We start from the raw sequence: 24,295 nt of genomic DNA, 5'->3' as shown, positions 1-24,295 counted from the left end.
GTGAGGATGGGTCATGAGTCATATTTTGGTAGCTCAGTCTGTATAGCACTTGCCTGAGAAAGACAAAGGTCCTGAGTCGAACTTCTGGTTCAGTACACAGTTTCAATCTGCCAGGAAGATTCATATCAGCACACACCCTGCTGCAGAGTGAAAAATTCATAATGGCAGGTTGTTATTTCCACTGCCTGTATGATTCCATGACAACTGAGGAACTGGTTCTTCATACCTGCTGCCCTGTCTACCATCCTGCAAGATAATCAAGACCTGCTACATGATAAATAACATTTGGATCTATCCTGCCCCACTACAACTGCTGTCAGAAATGACCAGTGACATGGGTTAGTGTTTTAGGCCACCAATCAACATCAGCAGCACAGTTCTGTGATTCATGAAAAACTCACTTCCTTCAAATATTGTACAATGGCACACATCTTTAATTCTGGTCTTCAAGTGCAGTTCATGACATTAAACTCAATGGTGTGAGGTGTTTGGAGTGCATTTAGAGAGGAACATTTGCTCATTTGTGTCCATTACTATGGGAAAACTAACTTATTATGAACAGAGGGCATGGCTCAATCACAATCACAAGTTTGTTTTGATGGGTATAGAGCACTAAACATGAGCAAGTATTTAGCTAGAAGAAGCAAGCTGTGTTACAACAATAGTGATAGAATCAAGTGTCTTAATCTCATTGTATTTTTCGTAGTCATTCTTGTGTGTCATATAAGGGCTTTATGATGTCTTTATGTGCCTAATGCATGGTCGGTTACTGTTCAGAAAGCAGTTCAAACATTATCAGATTAAACAGAAGACAGAAACTTGTCTAGTTTAGCTGTTCCTGTCATTCATTCAACCACCTAGTTGCTTCTCTTTCAGGAAAAACAGGAGAAGTAGTCTTAGTGTTTCTAGATAACTGCTGACAGATGCAAAGCTGGTTTGCTGCAAATGGACAAATTACATCAGATGGAGGTTGCGAATCTTATGTACCATGAGCTCCTGAGAAATGTTCAATCAATTGATGAACTGAGAAAACGTCTAATACAATGATACACAAGGCAGAACAGCTGTAGATACTATCGCAATCAGTTAAATGAGGTATCACAGAAACAGAGCGAGTCTGTAAAGGATTTCCTGGGTAGGATACAAAAACTAAATGTTAATATCTTTGAGATAACAGAGAATAATGACACAAGTAGAGTTCTTCTGCAGAACAGAGGGTGTTACAAGCTATTTTCCAGGCTTTGACAGCTGATGCTCAAGAAAAGTATGCACAGAATTTTTAAGAGACACTACTAGAGCAATATATGTAGCAACAACTTTGGAGGAATTAAAATCCACTAACTTGAGTCTGTTATGGCAGAAGTGTTTTTTCCACTGATGTTAAATGTTACTGTATGGGTCGTTCATACCACATACGAAAGGACTGACATCAGCCACAATGTAAGACATGTGGGACAGACACCAAGAATGAGATTTTAGGTAAAGCATAAGGCATATGGGAAGGTTTGGCATGTGAATAGTCAAGCATTAGAGGACAACATAAAAACTGCATTTGTCCTTGGCGTCGCTGCCAGTAGCTACTTTGAAGAATGTTCCCACCATGATTCAACATTCACTACTAAGAGTTTTGTGGGGATTAAAGCTGACACAGTATACGGTGTGTCTGTACAATATTAACATTTACATGTAAAAAGAATGAGGGAGGTTTTCAACAGATTACATTTATCACATCTTATTCTTAGCAATGAGAAGTGCCATTTTGCGCTACAAGAGGTAAATTTATTGAAACCTGTAATTATTCAGGATAGAGTGTAAACAGATCCAAGACTGGTGAATGTTTTACAGATACAGATCAGGTCACCAAATCTATATTGGAATCTATGAAGCACTTATGCCATTTGTGACATATTTGCAAGTTGAGATCAGGCTCATCGAATGATAGGGAAAATGATAAGGCACTTTGTGAATAGGCATCACAATGACTGGCACAAATAATTGCCATACAATGCAGTGGCTTGTAATTCTAAAACTCAAGAATGTATAAGCCTATTGCCACAACAAGTGGCATATGGCTGAAAAATGCCATCACTATTTGAAGTAAGCAAACTAAAGGTGGGGAAAAATGGTGCCCCAATGTGTAATTTTGTAAAAAATATTCAGAGAGAAATATGGAAACCAGTGCAAAATGTCAATGCCAATGCCCTTGAACATCAGGAGACTGGTGCAGCAGAATTATATGCTACACAGTGTCACATGGATTATTGGGTAATGCTGTGATGCCCAGATATGCCAAAAAGGAAAAATGAAATTCATTACATGGAATAAAGGTCCTTATTGAGAAGACCTCACCAGTGAATGTCAAACTGCTGTTGTCATCGTGTTAAATGGTCATACATATTGGATTTTTCTAAAGGCACAACAGACTCATTGCCACACTTGCAGCAATGCATGCTTCATGCACAATATCATACACATCAATATCTAGACAACAGTGGTGTATTTGGACTTAAGTTTTTTGGGTTTATTTCTGGTGTGATGTACCATGTACCATGAGGAAAGTTATTTTGAGGATATTGTATATGTAGTCAACTTGGCTAAATTTGTCATGCAGTCACAGTAATGTAGGGGTTTGTTGCATTTATGAGGAAACAACACATGACAGGAACAGAGTTTCATTCACCATGTGAGGAATGTAATTGTAGGTATTATTTTTAGATGGTAAGCTTTGGCCAAGAAGCAGAAGAGAACTATTGAGTGCATTCTTTATGAAGCATTTTGCTTAATTATGTTTTTGTTTCTTAAGTATGTGAATTTTGCTTAAGAAGTTAATGTGTGTGTTCTCTTCTTGTGTTCATTTTTTGGTTAACTGTAGGAGTACGATTTTCCTTGGATGATTATTTCCATAACCCACGTTTGGATTGCTTTTTACTCTTTGGTGCTCTGAGTGACTTTATCCTGTGCAGCAGTGCTCTAGGGGAACTAAGGTAGCACATTATTTAGTGTCTTTAGGCAAATTATGTGATGTTTAGTTACAGATTTACACACTTTTTGCACTTAAGAAGATTTCTGGGTGCCATCTGGAAATGCCTATGATTATGTGTACAAGAGAGTGCAGATTATGGAATTCGTTACTAACTGATGAATAATTTATTCAGTATTTGGAAACACTTGAACAAAGTTATCATGTTTTTTGATTTTAATGTTCTTAATTTTTCTTGTTTGTAGTGGACTGTGGATCTCTTTTGTTTTGTTGTACACCTGAGATGATACATTTTGTTGTAAATAATTGTCTGTAGGGCAACATTATGATTGGTGTAGCATTATGGAGATTCTAATAATTGAGTGGTAGAGTATAATCCAGCCCCAAGTAATCCAGACCACCTCAGGGATGACTGAAGTAAAATTATTCTTAGAAGGAACAGGAGTGCCAGGATGCCCAGAAGACATCCTAGCACCACAACTTGTGGCTGCTGTAGAAGCAGAAATGTTATAACAAAAGCCTTGTTCCAGCATGAAAGCAAGCTTGGTTACTCTACAATGGACCTTGCTGCCAAGGCTGGAAAATAGTCGATCCTGCATAGTATGGGATCTGAGCAGCCACAGTAGTGACCTGGGTTACACCATACTGGAGCCTGGCACTGCGCTGCCTCCATGGTCTATGTGACCAAAAGTGTCATTCTGTCATAACAGGGTCACGTCAAATGACCACAAGTACTACCCTCCCTGGTCTCCCAATATCTGTCACTGACCGTAGCCTACATCATAAAGTACTTCACTCCAACTGTCAATCTGAAGTGGATCATCTCGTCTCACCTAAGCTAGACACTGCCTCCACTAGCCATGAACCAATGTACCACATCTAGTTCTGATGCTGCCAGCAGCTGAACTGGTGCTTCCCTGCTGTGGACCTGCTGCTGGTTGACATCAACTAACCTCAGTCTGTCTTCCAGGTGTCCTTGGTTTGCAGTTCAAACTTGAGTGCCTCATCCACTAAGTCCACTGCAAGCTGCTGACTGTGTGTAATGGCATGACTGACCTACACCAGAGTGTCATGCGTGCTTGGCATCGACATGTCTAACTCAGTTCCACACCTCGAAGGCACACAGTCTTTACTGTTTTTACAGCTGCCTGCCTGGTCCAGTGGCTTCAGGCTGGTGGCCATCCCCTTCTGATGCATGCTGATCCAAGCATGCACTGTGACCCAGAGTCAATGCACACCACAGGAGGACTGACTACTATGGCTGTATAAATTCTGATAAATTAACCATGTTATTATTTCCGTTGTTCCTGGTAGCTGAGGAGCTCGTTCTTTACACCTGCTGCAATGTCTACCATCCTGCAATGCCTTTGTGACATGCTATGATGTCAATACCACTCAGAACACCCTGACCCTGCTACAGACAAAATGTCACTAGAGAAACCAGGAGTCTATGAAATTCTGAATGCAACATGAAAAATGTAATCCTTTGACATTATGACAGACTCAATTAAAACATTTCTATGGAATATGACAATATTATGAAAAGGATAGATTGTTACTCACTGTACAGAGGAGATATTGAGTCACAGACAGGTGCAACAGAAAGTGCTACACATCTGAGCTTATAGCCAAAATGTCTTCTTCTACAGTAGAAAACACACACACACACACACACATTCATCCAAAAACACAACCCTCATACACATAAGCACTGTCTCTGGCCACTGAGACCAGACTGCAGAAAGAGGTCTCTTGGCCAAAAGCTCAACAGTTTTTTGTTGGGCCTGTCTGTGACTCAATGTCTCCTCTCTGTGAAGAATATCCCCCTATCCTGTTAATAAATGAGTACTGTCATTCTGTTCACAATGAGAAATTTAAGTTCCACCAGAGATGCAGCTGATGCTTTTTGCAATAAATTCTTCAGTTAAACTATACAAAAAACTTGTCTCCCAGAACAACCTTACAACACTGATGAACCATGAGTGTACTGAAGAAACATGGCCACCGTTTAGCTTTTTGGACCAAAGTGCATATTTATTTTCAATTATCCATGTTTTAATGTTATTTGTGCAGACTTTGGTTCACATTAAATAGGATCATTGTGAGCTTGCTGCATGGCTCATTCTACCAAAGGACCAAGCTTACAAAAAATGTTTTTAACCCTTTAACTGCTCTCGACGTGTTAACTCGTGTGCCTATGTACCTGTCCCTGTGCGCTCTGAATGTGTTTACGCACGCATAAACACGTTCAGAGCATACAGGGACAGGTACAAAGGCACGAACGTTAACATGTCCAGAGCAGTTAAATGGTTAAGTCCTTGATTATAGTAGGTAAATTTGTTGCAGTAGAACTGAAATGTACAAGAGAAAATTGTAATTTATTTGTACATGCCAATAACAAAACAAGTTCTTGAATTAGAGATGGCAAGTTTCTAAGTTATGTTGAATTTAACTGTCTGTATTTGTGTTCTTATAAATTCTTTAGTACATATATTGCTAATATGCAGAATTAAACTGTTGTGCTTTAATGTAAACATATCTTTTTAATGCAATCAAAACATGTATGTTTTACTGTCACATTCCATCACAGTAAATTGTAGAAGTCTATATTATTTAAAAATAGTAATAACATTTTCAATGCAACTATGTTTTAAAAGCATGAAACACTAGGGAAAATCATATCACATGCCAATAATCACCTACTTAAAACTTCCAACTGTCGATTTCATCTTTATAAGTTCATACCATTCTGTCACAGGTTACAAAAGTAGTCTGAAAATACTCTTAAAAGAGATTAATTATTACCTAGATTTTATGAACTTCAAGTAAATACCCTTAAAACTCAAAAACACCTTTCATACAAGAGATAAATTCGAACTATTTATATCTTAAGTAATGTTTGATATGTATTAGGTTGTACTTTTTTTGTTTCTTGAATTAGGAAAAAGCCTTGTGCGGTTAAAGCGATAACATTTTGTATAATATTATCATATTTAACACGGTGGCAATTTTATGAAAAAGGCAGTGTTAATGGAGTTGGTAGTGAACTCAAAACAAATGGTATGGTATGTGGTTTAGAGCAGAAAAAAATCAAGTTATGAGTACAAATATAGTCATAACTACATGTCAGATGCAGGTACAGTTTGCAGTCGGGTCCCAGCTACTGGAGACAGTGGCCATGCGTATGTGTGTGTGTGTGTGTGTGTGTGTGTGTGTGTGTGTGTGTGTGTTCTATTTTGGAAGAAGGATTGGTTAGATGAAAGCTTAAATATTTAGTCATTTCATTACACCTGCCTGAAACTCAACAGCTCCTCTGTGTGGTGTGTAGCACTATCCTTTTCGTGTTGTTGTTACTCCATCCTGGGCATTCTCGTGCTTCATAATCAGTATTGTTCTTTCTTGTCGACGTCATAAGGAGAGTACAAATATAGTCTCCTTATGATGTCGACAAGAAAGAACAATACTAATTATGAAACACGAGAATGCCCACAGGATGGAGTAACAACACGAAAAGGATAGTGCTACACACCACACAGAGGAGCTGTTGAGTTTCAGGCAGGTGTAATGAAATGACTAAATATTTAAGCTTTCATCTAACCAATCCTTCCTCCAAAATAGAACACACACACACACACACACACACACACACACACACACGCATGGCCACTGTTTCCAGTGGCTGGGACCCGATTGCAAACTGTACCTGCATCTGACATGTAGCAATCTGGGATGGGTCTGGCAGTAAGGGTAAGGATGTGGCATGGGGGCATGGGGCAGGGAGTGGGAGGTGTAGCAGGATAGGGTTGCAGATGATAATGTGCTGCTTGTGGCAGTCTGCAGGGATGTGATGGGGATAGAATGAGCTGCTAGGTGCAGAGTCTTCGGGCTGTTTTGGGGGCAAGGAAGGGGGGAAAGGGGAGCTGCAGAGTAGAGGAAAAGACTGTGGGTGCATGGTGGAATAGGATGTACGTGTAATGGTGGTGGAGTGGGAGCAGGGAAAGGGATAGCTAGGGCGAGGATACAGACTAGCAAAGATTGAGGCCAGTGTGGTTACTGGAACAAAGGATGTGTTGTAACCCTCCCTCTGGCCTCTACCTTCATTAGTCCCTGTCCTCTCCCTACCTATCCTCATACTTGCTCCCACTCCAGCACTACACATGCTTTGTATTCCACTAATGCATCTACAGTCTTTTCCCCTTCTCTAAATCTCTCTTCGTCCCTCTTGCTTCTGCCCCTCTCTCCCCCCCCCCCCCCCCCCCCCCGTACGGCCACATGTATCTGCACAGTCAGGCCCCAGTGCAACTGCCGTGTGTGTGTGTGTGTGTGTGTGTGTGTGTGTGTGTGTGTGTGTGTGTGTTTGTTTCCATTACAGACAAATGATTTATACCAAGGATCAAGTTTCGCATTATAAGTCTTTTACACATCTATTCATGAAAGACACACTATACCTGACACACACACCCCATGCATACCTGCTCCCCCCCCCCCCTCCATCCACATGCATACACATGCAGACTGCAAATTCTATGGAGTCACTTCTACACAATGATTTATAAAGAACATTCTAATCATCAAAAATGTATTTAAATTCAACTTTGCTGAATGGAAAATTCCAATAGTGATTCCCGAGCACACTTTAAACAACAAAACAGGTGGGTGATGAACAGATATTCATGTGGGTTCTATTGTTCTTGGTAAATCTGCAATCACAAAATTTATCAAGCACATCATACGACAAGTTCTAACAGATGTTGCATTGCAGGCAATGGACACAGTCCACTTATCATACTGATACAGGTTTTCAGATTTCTCCCATAATTTAATGATCATCTGATGGTGTGACATCATCCACAAGCAAACAGTTTATAGAATTTTGGTTGTGATGGCATTCCAGCATGAGACACTGGAGTTGGTGGTTATATGTGCATGCGCTGTATGCTAGCTGGTGTGTATGAATGGCGTTTGTCTCTCTTTTACTGATGAACACTGTGGCTAAACAATTTTTGTAATTATCTTTCAATTGTGCCTGTGTGGAACTTAACATGTCTTCTTTATGGTAAGTAGCAATGTCTTTCCTACTACACTTGATATTCCTAACGTGAGACAAGACAGCCATTGCTTTCACAGAAAAATGTTTGTGGTTGGCTATGGAACCACGGTCATAACCAGCCATGCCACTGTTCATCCGAAGCAAATCGATGGTGGCGAATGTCTTTCTTCAGGGCACCAAAAATAGGGAAATCACATGGACAAAGATTGGGACTGTATGGAGAAGTATAAGGGCTTCCCAGAAAAACTTTTGCATTGTAGTCAAAACCAACTTCTCAACATGTTGTACTGCTTGAGATGAAGAGGTCCACACCTAGGAATAATAATGGTACCATAGGGAAGACACTGACTGTTTTGTCTCTTGTCAGATCTGTTTTAACAGTTATTTTTGAAATAAACATTTTCTTATATTTTTCCATGTGTCTTGATTTCATTTCACTGTCCCTTGTACATGGTGCAATGTGTATTGCTCAGTTTTTTTTAACCATGAGATAATAGACACTACAGTTCTCACATAAGCTTGGTTATGCACAGAATTATAAATATTCATGGTGTTCTGTTTTCTAAATGAATGTCATTTTAATAATCATAAAGATTTTACATTTGACTGGCATTTCATTTCAGAATGATGTGCACAGTATGTAAGTACGAGGCCTGTTCAGAAAGTAAGCTCCGATTGATTGCCAAATTGAAACCACAGTGAACATCAGAAATGTTTTACTTGTAACAATTAGCTACACCTTTCAGCTACTTCTCTACGTAGTCGCCGTTCTGACTTAGACTTTTGTCATAGCGTTGTACCAACTTTTCGATAGCCTCATCATAGAAGGCAGCCGCCAGTGCTTTCCGCCAATTCTCCACGCTGGCCTACACCTCGTTGTCTGTGTCAAAATGTTGTCGTCAAAGACAGCGGTTCATGTGACAGAGATGAAACTCAGGGGGAGACAATTGCGGACTGTATTGTGGGTAATCTAACATTTCCATTTGAAAACGACGCAGGAGCATCTTCATTGCCCCTGCAGAATGTGGCTGAGAATTGTCTTGAAGAAGAAACAGCACGACAGTTATGTAATGTTAGCTGCATAGCTTCAGGCGAAATTTCTCACCAGGCCCTCGTACTTGGCGGCAGACACTATTTTCTAGACATCTTTACGCACTCACTGCGAGCTCAGAAATGAGAAGAGTGACGTGATGCTAACTGGGGTTATACTAGAGACACTACCCAACACATCTGTGCAAAGCTTTATCGGGTTTTCATAGTCGTTTCCATTTCGCGACTGATCGGAGCTTACTTTCTGAACGCCCCTCGTAATTTTATTCTTCTAGTCTAGTGTATAAACAGCATTCTAGTGTTATGGATTTAGGTATGCTTACATTTGTTTGTTTATTAGATGCCACTGATGATGTGCTACATGCCCAAGTACTGGCATGGCAGATAAATGTTTCTGAAGTGCAGCTCATTGTGTATAATAAGACGTTCTTTATCAAATACATATAAACAGCAGGGCACCCAGCATACAAGATTCAGACAAATATGAAAGTAAAATTGACAACAGATCTGAGTGACCTGCCCTTAGTTTTCAACATTCCCAACCTACCTTACTCTCCTTCCAAGGAAGGAAAACTTAGTTCTAAAAGCTAACAAGTGTGTCACTTTTAAGTGCGTCTATTGACAGTACTTTACTGGACGTAAGTACTAGCTGGCTATTTTGTCTCACAATCCATTAGCTTTTGAGGCTTAATTTTGCTTTGTAACTGTACACACAAGCCTGTTTCATAATTACAGATCCAAACTTTCATGTTACAGTTTTTAAGTGCTACGTCAACGTGTCTCAAACAAAGTAGGAGATATATCACAACCTCATCTTAATCCACTGTTAATCCTCAATTCACTAATATTACACTGGGCATAAACATAAACCCTATATTCACCTACTATGTTAAGTGCTCCCTTCTTTCAGAAAATGTCAATTCTTAATACTATATATGAGGAACTGGTATGTTAACCCTACTCCACAACACAATACCTATAACAAAATTATTTGCTAGGGTCACACCAAATTTATAATACCCAAGAAATTTATTATTATAATGACTATTACTATTTATAGGTTAGTTCTAAGAGAATACAATTTTAACACATTTTTATTTTTTATCTGATCTTAGAAATCAAATATGACAATACAAGTCCACAAAATTTTGAGAAAGTATTCCTTACTAAATACTTAGTGAACAACTATGGCAAAAAAGCATGGAAAAAATTATCAGAGGGGTAAATATTTACAAACAACATACCTCATCCACCTCCTGCTTAATATGCACATTCCAATCGGGGATGGAAATCTCTTCAAAAGTGCCAACCTACAACAAATTTGAAATTCAAATAAATCAAATAAAATGTGTGAAAATCAAATTTATCATAATTACTTCACTATTGGTAAGAAAACACACTCTATGAATTTGGAGATACAAAAATATTATGTAAAACGCATAATAACCATGTTGGCATTGTCAAACTGAGTTAGTGACTGTAATGAATTCGTCTATAGTATCTACTGAAACTACAGTCACGAGGATACATTCATATAATCTAGTTTCCTGGAATTTTATTTAGTTTCATTACTACAGATTTATGACGTAATTAAAAGTACTTTGGAAAATTACTATTTCATAGTGTTTTGGTTGTGTGAGTGTTTTGGAGAGACAGAGTGTGAATGAAGGACATATGTAAAGTGAGAATGCAATATTTTGTTAAAACTATGTAAATGTACGCATGAGAAAGTTGTTGTGCCATAGGGGGATTTGTGACATATGTCTGAGTGAGCTTGATTTTGTAAAAGGCAGCCAGAAGTGGTGTTCAGTATTAAACTTAGTAGTAATTTATTTTGTGGAAAGGCATCACATTTTGTTTTCTTTACATTTGATTTAGTATCAGAATTATGAAATTTATAGTCTAAATTATTTGTGGTTATCTGGCTGGCTGACAGAAGTATATAAGTGCTCAAGATGATCTGATTGGCTGCTTAATGTACTAGCCAACAGGAATTCAGCATTTCCCAAGTGTTTGAGTAGGGCTCTGTGCCTGAGATCTGTGAGTCGAGATAGTCGTTTGGGAGCTGTCTTCTGGTAAACTCTTATGTTAAATCGTGCCGATCAAATTTGTACCAAAATGAGGAAATGCACATGTTTCATGTTGCTGATGAAAAACGAATACAGCATTGAGTATTCTATGAAAGTTTGAGCTTTGTGACTGGTTTATTTTAGGAGTCATTTGTGTGTGAACATCTCATGTCGTACATAAATTCCACATGGCATGTTTTGTGCAGATTACAAGACATTATGGTGAGAACTTCTTTACAAAAAGCCTACTGTACAACTGAATGTGTTAACTCACAAGTACTCATGGGTTAGCGACTATATAGAAGGTTCAAAATATCGAGTCAGACTAAATATCTTCTGACTGCTTTCGGGTGTGAACTTGCAACAGATACAGACAGTAACACTACACAACTGATGTTGGGATATTAAATATAAACTTGATAGCCATTGACCATGTTTTAAAGACAATAAACCAACTTAAAATTTAGACATTTTTTAAAATGAGTCATGAACAAATCCCAAATGCTTGGTAGTTTAACTAACTTTCAGCTACTATCCATGGACTGGGTTACGTGGCTTTTGCGTGGTAGCTATTTAGACGAATTTTCATAAACTCTTCTTTTGTCAGCTAAACCAGTATTTATCATCACAGAGTGAAAGGGCAGACAACTTGAAGTCTATCCAGGTAGGTGGACAGATTGTTAAATACATCATGACAGACCAACCTGCCCTGCTGCACCCTGCAAGAACTGAACATTTATATAGTAGCATCTACAGCAATTCCATAGACCAAGAAACTCTGACTGGGATCTAACCACTTGATATAGCAGGAACCGCAAAAGATTTTATTACTTCATATCACCATGAGACCATGATTTCACTTCTCCAGATTTGATAGAAAATTAGCAGGTTTATCAAACATAAAGAGCCAGTTATACATAGCAATATTACTGATCACACATGTTGCATGGTGTGCAGTTGATCTCTAAAAGAAAAGCAGCATATGTTGTGTGGTATTTGTGTGGCAGATCTCTTTCAGAAGACATTTAATATGTCATAATTAAACAATTATCATCCTGTCATCACAGAGCAGAGAAGATTTCATCTGTGGTAATATTAAATGTAAACAAAATTTATGGATGTTGTTGGAAGGAGGAGGAAACAGGACATTTGTGCAAAGGAAAAAGTACCAGCCTGCTAAGTGTACCCACTCAAAATGTTGAAAAAAAATTCACCTTTTTGTTTGAACACAGTACACACAAATTGACATACAGAGCTGGTATGGAGCTACAACTAGCAGCAACAATAGTTTGGCATTTTAAAACAAAGATGAAAATGAAACCATACATAATTAAAATTTCACAGAAACTGTAAAAGGAAGACTATATTGAACACATGAATTATGTTACAGCAATGTTGAAAACCATGCAAGAAGAAACATTTGCTGAAAAACTCATGTTTAGTGATAAGCAGTTTTCTACATAAGTGGTAAGGTTAACTGGTATAGCATGTGAATATAGGGTACAGAAAAGCCTTCATGTGTAACTGCATATCAGCATGACTCCTCAAAGAATGCATGATATGAAACAGATTATTGCTTTGATGTTTTCCCTGTGACCAAAGGGAGTTATACAGAATATCTCGAGTAACCAAGGGAATAATGTAGAACACCTATAAATACAATGTATCAAAATTTTCAGCTTTCTTGTACATTCTCTGTAATTCTTGTCAACATATAGCACTGTATAGGATAATTACAGCTGTTTGTATTTGCTTTGAGCAGTTTGCATGGTCCTGTATGCAAACTGATTACACATTCTACACCCTCCCTTCTCTACCATTATTCTACTGACTTGTTCAGTTTTCCTTAGCAATTTTAGTGCTAAAATTATATGGATATTAGAGAATTCTAAACTATGTACTTTGAGATATGGAACCAAGAGTTGGCAACTGGTATTTCTGGCAGTAAAACATACTGAATAATCATTCAATTGCACATCCTATTCAATCAATCCCAACATGAAGGAGAGCCTCCAGGGATGTGTAATGAGTTAACTTATACATGAACAGGTAGAAGCAACCACTGCTGCCTACTTCTGAAAAGTACAGTAACAACGAGTTACAGCTAGAGCTAATCTACTGGAAGTTGTAATTATGGTAATTACTCCCAATTTATTTTATACATCTATATTAGGAAAAAAACATCTATTTGAAAAAAAGGCTACTGCTCCTCCTCCAATAGTATATAGCTGCTGTTTTTGTCTGATACTTCTGGCACAGCATTGCGTAACTTCACATGGACCAGAATCAGCTGTCTTTATAGTGGCAAAAATGGGCTATATCTAACACAAATATTACTGTTTCACATACTTTACATCTATGAGTCCAAGTATTCTGATAAATTGTTGGCTACAGATATATTCTTTTACTCTGTGTTTAAATATTTGACAATGTTCTACTTCCTGGCTGATGCTCTCTGACAACTTGTTAGAGATTTTTGCACCACAATATAAAACTCTGGTCTGAATCTCTGAGAGGGATACATTAGCTGTATAGAAGTTATTTCTATTTTTAGTATTGTATTTGTGACCTGCTGAGTTCATCCTTAATTCACTCTTGTTGTTAAGCACAAATAATCCCAGTGAGTGTATGTATTGGCATGTACAGCCCATTAATGGGGTTCTGCAAGGTGGTCATTTATCAGCTTTACACAATATTCTCACTCCATGCTTCTATAGAATAAACACTTTTTTTGCTGTAGCTTCAATATCCCGGAAGTTTATGCCATAGGATTGAATTGAAACAATGTACACAAAATACGCTAGCAATCCTTTCTGCAGATCAACATAATGAGAGAGATTTCTGAATGCAACAGAGGCAGAAATGAGCTTCTTGATTAACTTATCCACATGCTGGTGCCACGTCAGTTTACTGTCCATGTAGATGCCCAGGAACTCCACACATGGACCCACAACAATGTATGCCACTACTTTCTGTTCCTGGTAAGTCATTTTTAATGGTTTGGAAATGCAAAACCTGAGTTTTTGTAAGATAACAGTTTTGAAAGAGTGCTCATACATCACAGTCAAATTATATTATAGGTTAAGAACAGGAATGGACCAACCCCCAAAACTTGTGACACACTGTACTTAATGCTCTCCTACTTCCAATACAGTCTTACTTTAGAGCAACATTTGCTAAGATGAAATCCTGTAATCAGTTCTGAAAATACAATAGCATTCATGCAGGGGGAGTGCCTGTAAATCCATACCTGATAGATTTCCTAGTACAGTTTTGTGATCTACACATTCAAAGGTACAGGAAAGATCACATATCAATTACTGTAATGCAAGTGTTCACATACAGCTTGTGTTTCATAATGAACAATGGCATCCTACATTAACATTTGCAGTGTCATCTCGAAAAACAATACAAAATTGTATGTGGTGTTCCCATTATACAGAGTTCACCAGTTTCTGCAGTTCTTGACTGATTGTCAAAAAGGAACCATTGCTTGTTACAATAACTTGCAGACACACTTTGAACTTACACTGCATATAATATCCCAGCTGTGGCTACTGGAAATTTAGTTCTTCACACTTCCCATATACACTTTTTAAGCAGACTTTTTGAGGTATCTCTGTTTGAAGCTAGATTCTGTATAAATAAGCAATAAAATAAACATAAGTCCATAAAAGACAAACTACTTCTTACTTCAAAGTCTTGAAAAGATTTTACTATACGAATTTTAATTTGTTGGGCAAAATACCCATTGTTGTGATCATTACTTCCAAATTTGTATTTTTAGGAACTGGCAGTGACTCTAGATTTCTGAAAGGCTTCTATGACTTTCATTAACACCTGCACTTATTGTTTTTATGTACTGGTGCAACTAACAAATCAACAACATACGCATTAAATGATCTGATCTGAGCACCTTGTCTAATGTTGATACAAATTATGCCAGAAATGGTGGCCACACACATACTCATAACTTCTACCAGTGTACGCATATGTTACGTACTTGTGCGATTCTTTAAATAATGAGATCTATCAATCCAATATTCAAGGTGTATACGCGGACAAGGAAAAAAAAGTCCTGGATTATTACCGGATTTCCCCCAGATATCCTGTTTAATAAGTATACTTTTTCCCAGGCAAAAATACACTTTTCCTGTGCTAAGTGACAGTAGGTTTTCTGTAGACTTTTCCCTCAGAACTGTAAAACTTATCAATCCTTTGAATGGTTAACATTTTCTACACTGGCGTAGAACTTCCCAGGAAAAAAAAAAAATGGGGGAGAGAAGTTTTGAAAATACTTTTGAAGAAAAAAAAAAGAGAAGTTTTGGAAAGACCTTTGATGTGCAGCAACATATATGCTGTATATTTTCGTATTACGAAAGTATAAATTCAAATTTCACCAAACACAGCACGTTCGTTCCCAGAGAATTGAAAATCGAGATTGTGATGTCCCTTTGTAAGCCAGTCGTATCTCATGCCACGTGATCTCGTCAGCTGATGACAGCAGATATGCAGAGCACAGAACCCATGTTACAGTCAGCCAATAGCAAGATCACTGTTACGTAGCGCAAACACACAAAGAGGAAAAGTTAATGGTTTACATTAATATACATAGTATAGCTACAAGAAAAGCTAAGTTTTCACTTATAATATGGTCTCTAAAATTAATAAGCTACAAAAGAAGCTAAGCTTTCACATGTAATAGTGATCTTTTTCGTGTGTGTTATACTTTAAGATACATCACACAAATGTGCCAGTAAATTTAAGATAATGACATAAATGTCTGGTCTTCTGGGCTCAAAATACTTGTAAGTGGCTGGTCCTCAAAGTGTTCAGTTTTAAACGCTTTATGATTTAAGAAATTCATCCCACTTTCTCACACATAACATAATTCAACTTGGAAAAGAAATTTACTTTGAAAGTAACGCTTTTTGAACCACCGTTTGCAATACTACCCCAAGACTGTCAGAAATAGATTCAATTTAGCAGTTGCCAGAGAGCGTCAGAAAACAGGCATTATTGCACATGCACAGCTGCTGTGTGTAGGATATCTGCATGTTTGTATGTATAAAGCACTAAGAGAGCTTACATTCTGTCATAAAAGAAACTGGACATCAGAGGATACTCCAAGAACATAAACATTTTGTAAAACATACTAAAATGTGTAATTCGGCTTGAAATGCACATTGGTTTTTTCCAGATTCACAATGAAGTAGGTCCCATCTGATATTAAGCTTTTCAATGTGGTTTTTGGGATGTTAATGTTCTTGAAGTACAAGTACTGTTCTATCTTGTATTTGGTTCTTTATTACGACATAATGCCATACAGGGTAGAAGATGAAAACATGCACTTGAAATTCAGCGAACAGCTGGAACTAGTCAATACTGTACAATGAAACTCTTCATTTTAAATAAATTGATTCCCTCAGTGGAAAGATTAATAAAGCCAAATTTCTTTAGCAAACTGACAAAAATAACTTCATTGATCTGCAATGTGATTAATGCTTGACTGCTAATGACATGGAAATAAAATCAGAAAACTGAAACTAATAATATATTTTTGCCCTTCGTAATTATGTGAATATATTTTAATTCACTTGACAGCTCCCAGCCACCGAAATCCGGTTTGTTTTCGACGTGGGAGCTGTAAACCAAGAGAAAACAGAGAAATCACTTAATGCAAACATATGTCACGTGGAGACTAATCTCCTCTGCACTACAACTCGGACAACTCTGCGCATGTGCGAATCTGGCAGCTATGGTATGCGAGAAAAATTTTTCTCATTAGCATCTGGTTGCTTGCTGCCACTACCGATACAGCTAACAGCAACACTTCAAGTATCAGGAAGCGGGTGAGTCAACTGTGCATGGCATGAGCCCACTGGCAACTGGTCAAGCGAACCTAATGTAAATAGTTGTGACATCACACTCATAGAAAGCAGTTTATTGTTACAAATTATTACATATTCTTCGCCCTAAGGCCTTTGACATATTTGTTGCTGTAATGCGTAAAATTGTTTGCCTCAGTAAAAAAACCAAATAATTATTCCCAAGAAAGACTCCCTTGTTTCTAACAACCCAAGTTGTGCTTCACTTTAAACCTAAAGTTTTTGTACATCAGTGCTAATACAAGGTCTCTGCTGGTGTGTTATCATCCCTGTTCAGATACAGAAGCACTCAAGTCTGGTCTACAAGGGGACCCTACAGACTGGTTCTATGCCAGTTTCTTCATTCCCATTGCATTTTTAAGGTCAGCACACTGTACTTGTGAATAAAACTCAAAAAGGACACTCAAGTTTTCCAAATACTGTTTAGCACAACAATTTATTTATTTATTTATTTTTTTAACAGAGCCATTCACAGCTTGTACCTAGCATCCTTGACTTGTGATCACAAAGGTGGTGGTTTGATTCTTGTTAGACACATTTTTTAACTGTTACTCAAATAATACATATTATCAAACTGAGATGTTAATTATCAAATACTGCATAATACTTTTCCAATAAAAATATCAGCCGATACTTTCAGCAACTAATCACATGAAAATGCAAATATTCATAGCAAATCAAAGATCGGTACAAAAATGCAAAATAGCAAATAGAAACAAACATTTTTCTTTATTTCTAGATATTAAGAATGAATATACTGTATACAACATTAAATTCAGTACTATTGACATACACAATTTTTCACTTTACAACAAAACTTTTACAATTTTGTATCAAATTTTAGTTTATTACTACTCTACTTGTCTTTTCATGTGATTATTAATTGAAAATAAAAATAAGTTATTTTATTTTTTTAAAAACTGTAATTCAATATTTGTTGATTAACATTCCAATTTGATGATAAATGCATTACTCAGTGCAAAAAGGAAGTTTAACCTAGTAGGACTTCACAATTACCCTAATTACATGCTACACACTTTGCTACTGGCTGGTCTGTTTTTCAAATATTTTGTATTTCACTGCGTTTCATCATCTTCAAATGTTCAAAGCCAATTTTTTTAGTTTTGTTGAGAACTGTGTCATACTGCTTTGTGAAATTGATTCTGGGCAAGAAAATCAGAGATGGGTAGTCCGTTAAGTCGTCCCTTGTGAGGCATCTTAGCAAGAACATGGGTGAGAGGTACTACACATAGGATGACATTTCAATGTACGCAGAAATGTTACTTGCAAAAAGTAGGGATGATCTCTGCAGAAACCCTGCAGTGATGGAACAGACTCCCTGGTTCATGTTGACAGCATGTACATACAGGATGCACACAAGAAAAATAAAAATAATAAAGAAAAGTTGTGTCTAACAATATTCGAACTGAAGACTTCACAATTACAAGGCTAGAACACTATGCACGTGGCAGTGGGTGACACTATTTGAGGAGTTACAATTTTTGTTATACAGTACTGAACATTATAATCTAGGGAGAGGAAATAAAAATGTTTAACATTTTACAGTGACAATGTAATTCCATCAGGTAATGGAATGGACTGTCTCTTGACAAAAAGTTTACGATGAATGTCAACAACTGTGAAATGTGGACAACAAATTACAGTCAGATTAAACTAGGTCATACTGAGATAATTAGATTGTGACATTAAACACTGAAAATGACAGATGGGTTTTACTATTTGTGAAGTGAAATAACTGATGATGGCTGAAGTAAAGAGAAATTTTGGCAACATGCTGAAACTACAGCATTTGAACTTCTATGAAAATAAAAAGTAACAGCACAAATTTCAATTGTTTTTGTTATACAGAAGGTCACATGTTTATGTAATAATAACCACCATGAGACCAAGATTACATATAGCATACAGATGGAGCCACTATGTTGGTGAGATATATCTTATGGGATTACACAACAGCTCCTACCACTGGCTCATTGTATGGTCTAGAATCTCAGTTTGAGAATGGTTACCATAAGTGAAACTTGTGATCTTTTGTGGAAAAAATTGTTATTTGAACCATTAATTTTTATTTTCATATTCAAAATCAAGTGGCTGTAAAAAGTAAAAAAAATAAATTAGAAAAGGTTTTCTGCAAAAGGAAAATTTGTTAACATATAAATTTAAAATTTTTGTGGAGGTATTTGCCTGGGGATGGAGCCTTTGTCAAATGTAAAACATAGATGATACGTGTTCAGACAAGAGAATAAAAGCTTTTAAAATGTGATGCCACAGAAGACTAATAAAAATAAGATTGGTGGACAAGATAGCTAACAAAAGAAAATTGAATCTAACTGGGGAGAAAATAACCTTATGTCACATTTAAACTGAAGTGGGACTGAACTCAGGAATAATCCACTTGATAGCTGAGGGTAGTGTCATGGGCACATATTGTAGAGGAAGAACAAGACAGCTACAGCACGCAAAATGAAATGGATGTAGGATGCTGTAATTATGCAGAGAGTAGCTTGGAGAGCTGTATCGAAACAGTCTTCAGATGGAAAACCTAACAACAATTCACACATTCAAAGACACATTATATAACAATAGCACTTTTGTAAACAATAGAAGGCATATGGAAGGCAAAATAACATGAAATCTCAAATGAAATCTGGTAACTACAAAAGCAAAGGTGACAGGAACAATAAAGAAAATGCAGAATTAGGCAAAAGTATACAGAGTTTGTGAGAAGATAGAAATGAAATTATGACAATGGAAATAATTGAATATAATAATAGTTTAAAGCAGAAACATCATCAATTTACTTTCATCAGTTAAGGTAGCAATTGGTACAGTAAGTAATAGCAGAGGCAAAAATGCAAAAGTTCAAATCGCTCTGAGCGCTATGGGAATTAACAGCTGAGGTCATGAGTCCCCTAGAACTTAGAACTACTTAAACCTAACTAACCAAAGGACATCACACACATCCACGCCTGAGGCAGGATTCAAACCTGCGACTGTAGCGGCTGCACGGTTGCAGACTGAAGCGCCTAGAACCGCTCGGCCACATCGGCCGGCAACTGGACAAGTGTCCCAACTTTTACTTAATGTTTGTATGGTGACACAGATCTTTAGGAAATACAGATTGTTAACAGTGAAAACAATGCCATCCCAGAATTAATACTGGGTGTGAAGATAAAAAGGCAAAGGAACCTAGAGATAATGGTGTCTCCATAGAATTGGTTAAAACTGGAGAAGTAGTATGTATGAAAGCTCCAAAATTATTTATAGAAATGTCTGAAAATTACGGCATCTCCCCAAAGTTAGGATAAGGGACTGATTATTCTCCCTTAAAAAAAAATGTCAATATTATCAACACATAATTGATGATGAGATCATATGTTTCATTGGGGACCGTTTCATTTAACAAATATATCATGGCTAGCGTGTAGCAATTTGCGCAGGTCATTTGGCACCATTTTCGTTATTATCCTGAGAAAGTCTATTAATAAATTTTCAAGAACTGGCTTTAAATGATGACTAGGAATATACTACAACCCCCTTTGTATCACTCACACGGGGATTGTGAGGATAACATTAGAATAATTACTGCACACACAGAGGCATTCAAACCATCATTTATTTCTGCACTCCATATGCAAATGGAATAGGAAGAAACCCTAATAACTGGGACAATGGGTCATACTCTATGCCATGTACCTCACAGTGGTCGCATATAAGACTGATTGCTACAGTGCAGATGACCTCACAATAGCTAATTGAAAGCAAGTAAAATACTATATTTCGGTTAATACTGAATTAATTAACAAGGCTATTAGACATCACCCAACTATGAACTAATTACATGAGGTGGCACACAAGAATCGTTCTTAGGGCCCTTACATTTTCTTATGTATACCAATGATCTTCCATGAACCATGGACCTTTCTGAGGTAGAGTGGCTTGCATGAATCAATGACACAATCACACTGTAGCTGCAACCACAATGGAGGGGACATATGGAGAGGTCAGACTTACAGGTCTTGAAGAGGGGTAGCAACGTTTTCAGTAGTTGCAGGGGACTGATCTGACATTGTATGTGCTTGCTATCGAGGTACGACAGTTGAAGGCATAGGGATACACAGCTCTACTGTATTATTAAATTATTTTGGCACCTTCTTGGGTAAAATAATCTGGATGTAAAGTAGTCCCCATTCCTATCTCCAGGTAACAACTACTTACGAGGATGTCATCATTAGGAAAAATAAAATGGGTATACTACAGGTTGGAGCATGTAATGCTAGATTTCTTAATAGGATTAGTAAGCTAAAGAATTAAAAAAGAAAAAGGGACAGTTTGAAATTACATATAGTGGGAAGTAGTGAAGTCCACTGGCCAGAATACACAGTCATAAAAAGAAAATCAAACAGGTTAATGCAAGCATAGGTCTAATAATGAATTTAAAAAAAGAATGCAGCAAAGTTTCCATGAACAGCATAATGAACAAATTATCATAGGCACAACAAACATGAAGCCAGCATTCGTAACACTATTACAAGTTTATACGCCAGCTACCTCTGAAGGTGATGAAGAGACAGAAAGAATGTATGATGAGGTAAAAGAAATTATTCAGACAATTAATGGAGATGACAATTTAATTGTAATGTGGGACTGGAATCTGACAGAAAGAAAAGGACGAGAAAGTAATATAGTAGGATAACATGGGCAACCGAAAAGGAATGAGAGAGATGTGGTCATCTAACAGAATTTTGCAGACAGCATAATTTAATCACTGTTAACACTAGGTTTGTAAATCACGAAACGGGTGTACCTGCAGAAGAGATCTGGAGACACATGATAACTTCAAGTAGATGAAGTAATAGTATGACAAAGATTTTGAAATATTTCCAGGTGTAGATGTGAACTGTTACCATAATTAATTGGTTCTCTCTCTCTATTCGTTTAGTCGGTTCCGACTCTTCGTGACCCCATGAACCAAAACACGCCACTTTTTCCTGTCCTGCACTTTCTCCCGTAGACCTTCCAGGTTGGAACACATTGCTTCTGTGATGCCATCAATCCATCTCATCCTCTGACGTCCTCTTCTTCTAGTTCCTTCAATCTTCCCCAGCATTAATGTTTTTTCCAGCGAGGCATGCCTTCGCATTGTGTGTCCAAAGTAGGTCAGCTTTTGTTTTAAGATTAGACCTTCCAGGGAGAAATCTGGTTTAATTTGCTCCAATATTGATCTGTTGGTTCTCTTTGCAGTCCATGGAACTCTAAGAAGTTTCCTCCAACACCACAATTCAAAGGAGTCAATTCTTCGCCGTTCAGCCTTTCTAATGGTCCAGGTCTCACATCCATACATCACAACTGGAAAGACCATAGCCCTCACAATACGGATCTTTGTTGCTAGTGTTATATCTCTGGACCTTATAACCTTGTCAAGGTTTGACATCGCCTGTCTACCGAGCAACAGGCGTCTCCGGATTTCATGGCTGCAGTCACCGTCAGCAGAGATCTGGGAACCGAGATAACTGAATGTGGTCACTACCTCCATGGTTTCTCCTGCTATATCCCACGAATTGGTAGGTGTAGTTGCCATAATTTTCGTTTTCTTCACATTCAGCATAAGACCAGCCTTTTCACTTTCGTCTTTCACCTTCAGTAAGAGTGTTCTCAATTCTTCTTCACTTTCTGCCAACAGGATCGTATCATCCGCGTACCTGAGGTTGTTTACATTTATTCCAGCTATTTTAATTCCTGTTTCTCCTTCATCTAGCCTCGCATTCCTCATGACATGTTCTGCATACAGATTGAATAAGTACGGTGACAGTATGCAGCCTTGCCGGACCCCTTTCTGAATCTTTATCCATTTCGTTGTTCCATACATAGTTCTCACCGTGGCTTCTTGGTCAAGGTATAAACTCCGTATCAGATGAATGAGGTGATCTGGTACACCCATGTTTTTCAGTACGTTCCGTAATTTGTTGTGATCGACGCAGTCAAAGGCTTTGGCGTAGTCAATAAAGCAGAGGTACACATCTTTCTGGAATTCTCTCGCTTTTTCCATAATCCACCGAATGTTAGCAATTTGAATTAATTGGTTATGAACTGCAAATAAAAACTGACAAAATTTCAGAAAGGTATGAAATTAAGTAGATGATACCTGGATAAGTTGAAAGAACCCAGTGGATGTTGCAAGATTCAAAGGAAGGGTTAGGCAACAATTGACAGAAACAGTGGAAAGAAACACAACAGAACATGAATGGGTAGCCTTGAGAGAGTAAATGGTGAAGGAAGCAGCAGATCAAATAGGTAAAAAGACAAGGCACGGCAGAAATCCCTGGAAGACATATGAGATATTTAATTTAACTGATGAAATGAGAAAATACAGACAAAAGGGAAAAACAGAAGTCTAAAATGAGATTGACAGGAAATGTTTAATGACAAAGAATGTAGTAGCATAAATAACTATGGGAAAGATGGATGCGGCCTGTGGAAAAATTAAACAGACTAAGCAAAGAAGGAAAATGTGATAATTGAAAGAAATATGTAAAACAAAATTAACTTGAATACAACATTATTAAAAGTGAAGAGGCATTAGCTTAAGACAAAAGGGAAGATGTGATACTGTGTGAAGATTGACAGGGCACTGACAGATATAAGTTGAAAGAAGGTCCCTGAAATAGAATAGATGCAATTCTCTAAACAATATTGATATTCTTGGGAGAGCCACACTATTCTAGCTAGTTGCAAATACATGAGATAGACGAAATAGCCTCAGACATCAAAAAGAATGTAATAAATTGATCGTCAAACATGGCAAGTTCCATGAGACATGACTAGTCCTGAACTATGAGTTTAATAAATCATGCTTGCCAAATACTGACACAAATTATTTAATCTTTGAAATTCAGAATGTAGCAGGGATAAAATAAAGGAGCATAATGTTATTTAGAACTTGTCCAGAAGGCAGACTGCAGTTATAAGAGTCAAAGGACTTGACGTGGAAGCTGTGGTTGAGAAAGGAGTAAGACAGGGTTGTAGCCTATTCATAATGTTATTAAACCTGTACATCAAGCAAGCATTAAAGGAAAATGTGGAAAGAATAAATGTGGAAAGTCAATAAATTTCAGAGATCAGTTGAAGAGACCTGCTTCAAATTGAGCCTTGATGACCAACAGATATGCATCTGAAGATGCTCCAGACAGTGGGGGTACCAATCTATCACCCGCCATGTGGCCCAACAGTAAGGAGT

At 37.5% G+C, this 24,295-nt stretch overlaps 1 protein-coding gene across 5 annotated transcripts in view; it reads right to left on the bottom strand.

The window, feature by feature from the left end:
* Window positions 1-24,295, bottom strand: part of LOC126213256 (zinc finger protein 253-like) — a 167,790-nt gene that overhangs the window by 96,093 nt on the left and 47,402 nt on the right. For all 5 annotated transcript variants that reach the window (XM_049940907.1, XM_049940910.1, XM_049940909.1 and 2 more), the window contains one exon: window positions 10,325-10,390. In XM_049940907.1, coding sequence (XP_049796864.1) covers window positions 10,325-10,390 — 66 coding nt within the window. The remainder of the gene's footprint in view (window positions 1-10,324; window positions 10,391-24,295) is intronic.

This window comes from Schistocerca nitens, chromosome 11 (assembly GCF_023898315.1).
Source record: "Schistocerca nitens isolate TAMUIC-IGC-003100 chromosome 11, iqSchNite1.1, whole genome shotgun sequence".
In the NCBI taxonomy this organism is placed as follows: Eukaryota; Metazoa; Arthropoda; class Insecta; order Orthoptera; family Acrididae; genus Schistocerca; species Schistocerca nitens.
Note: the sequence above shows the minus strand (reverse complement) of the source record. Positions and strands in the feature narration are given on the sequence as shown.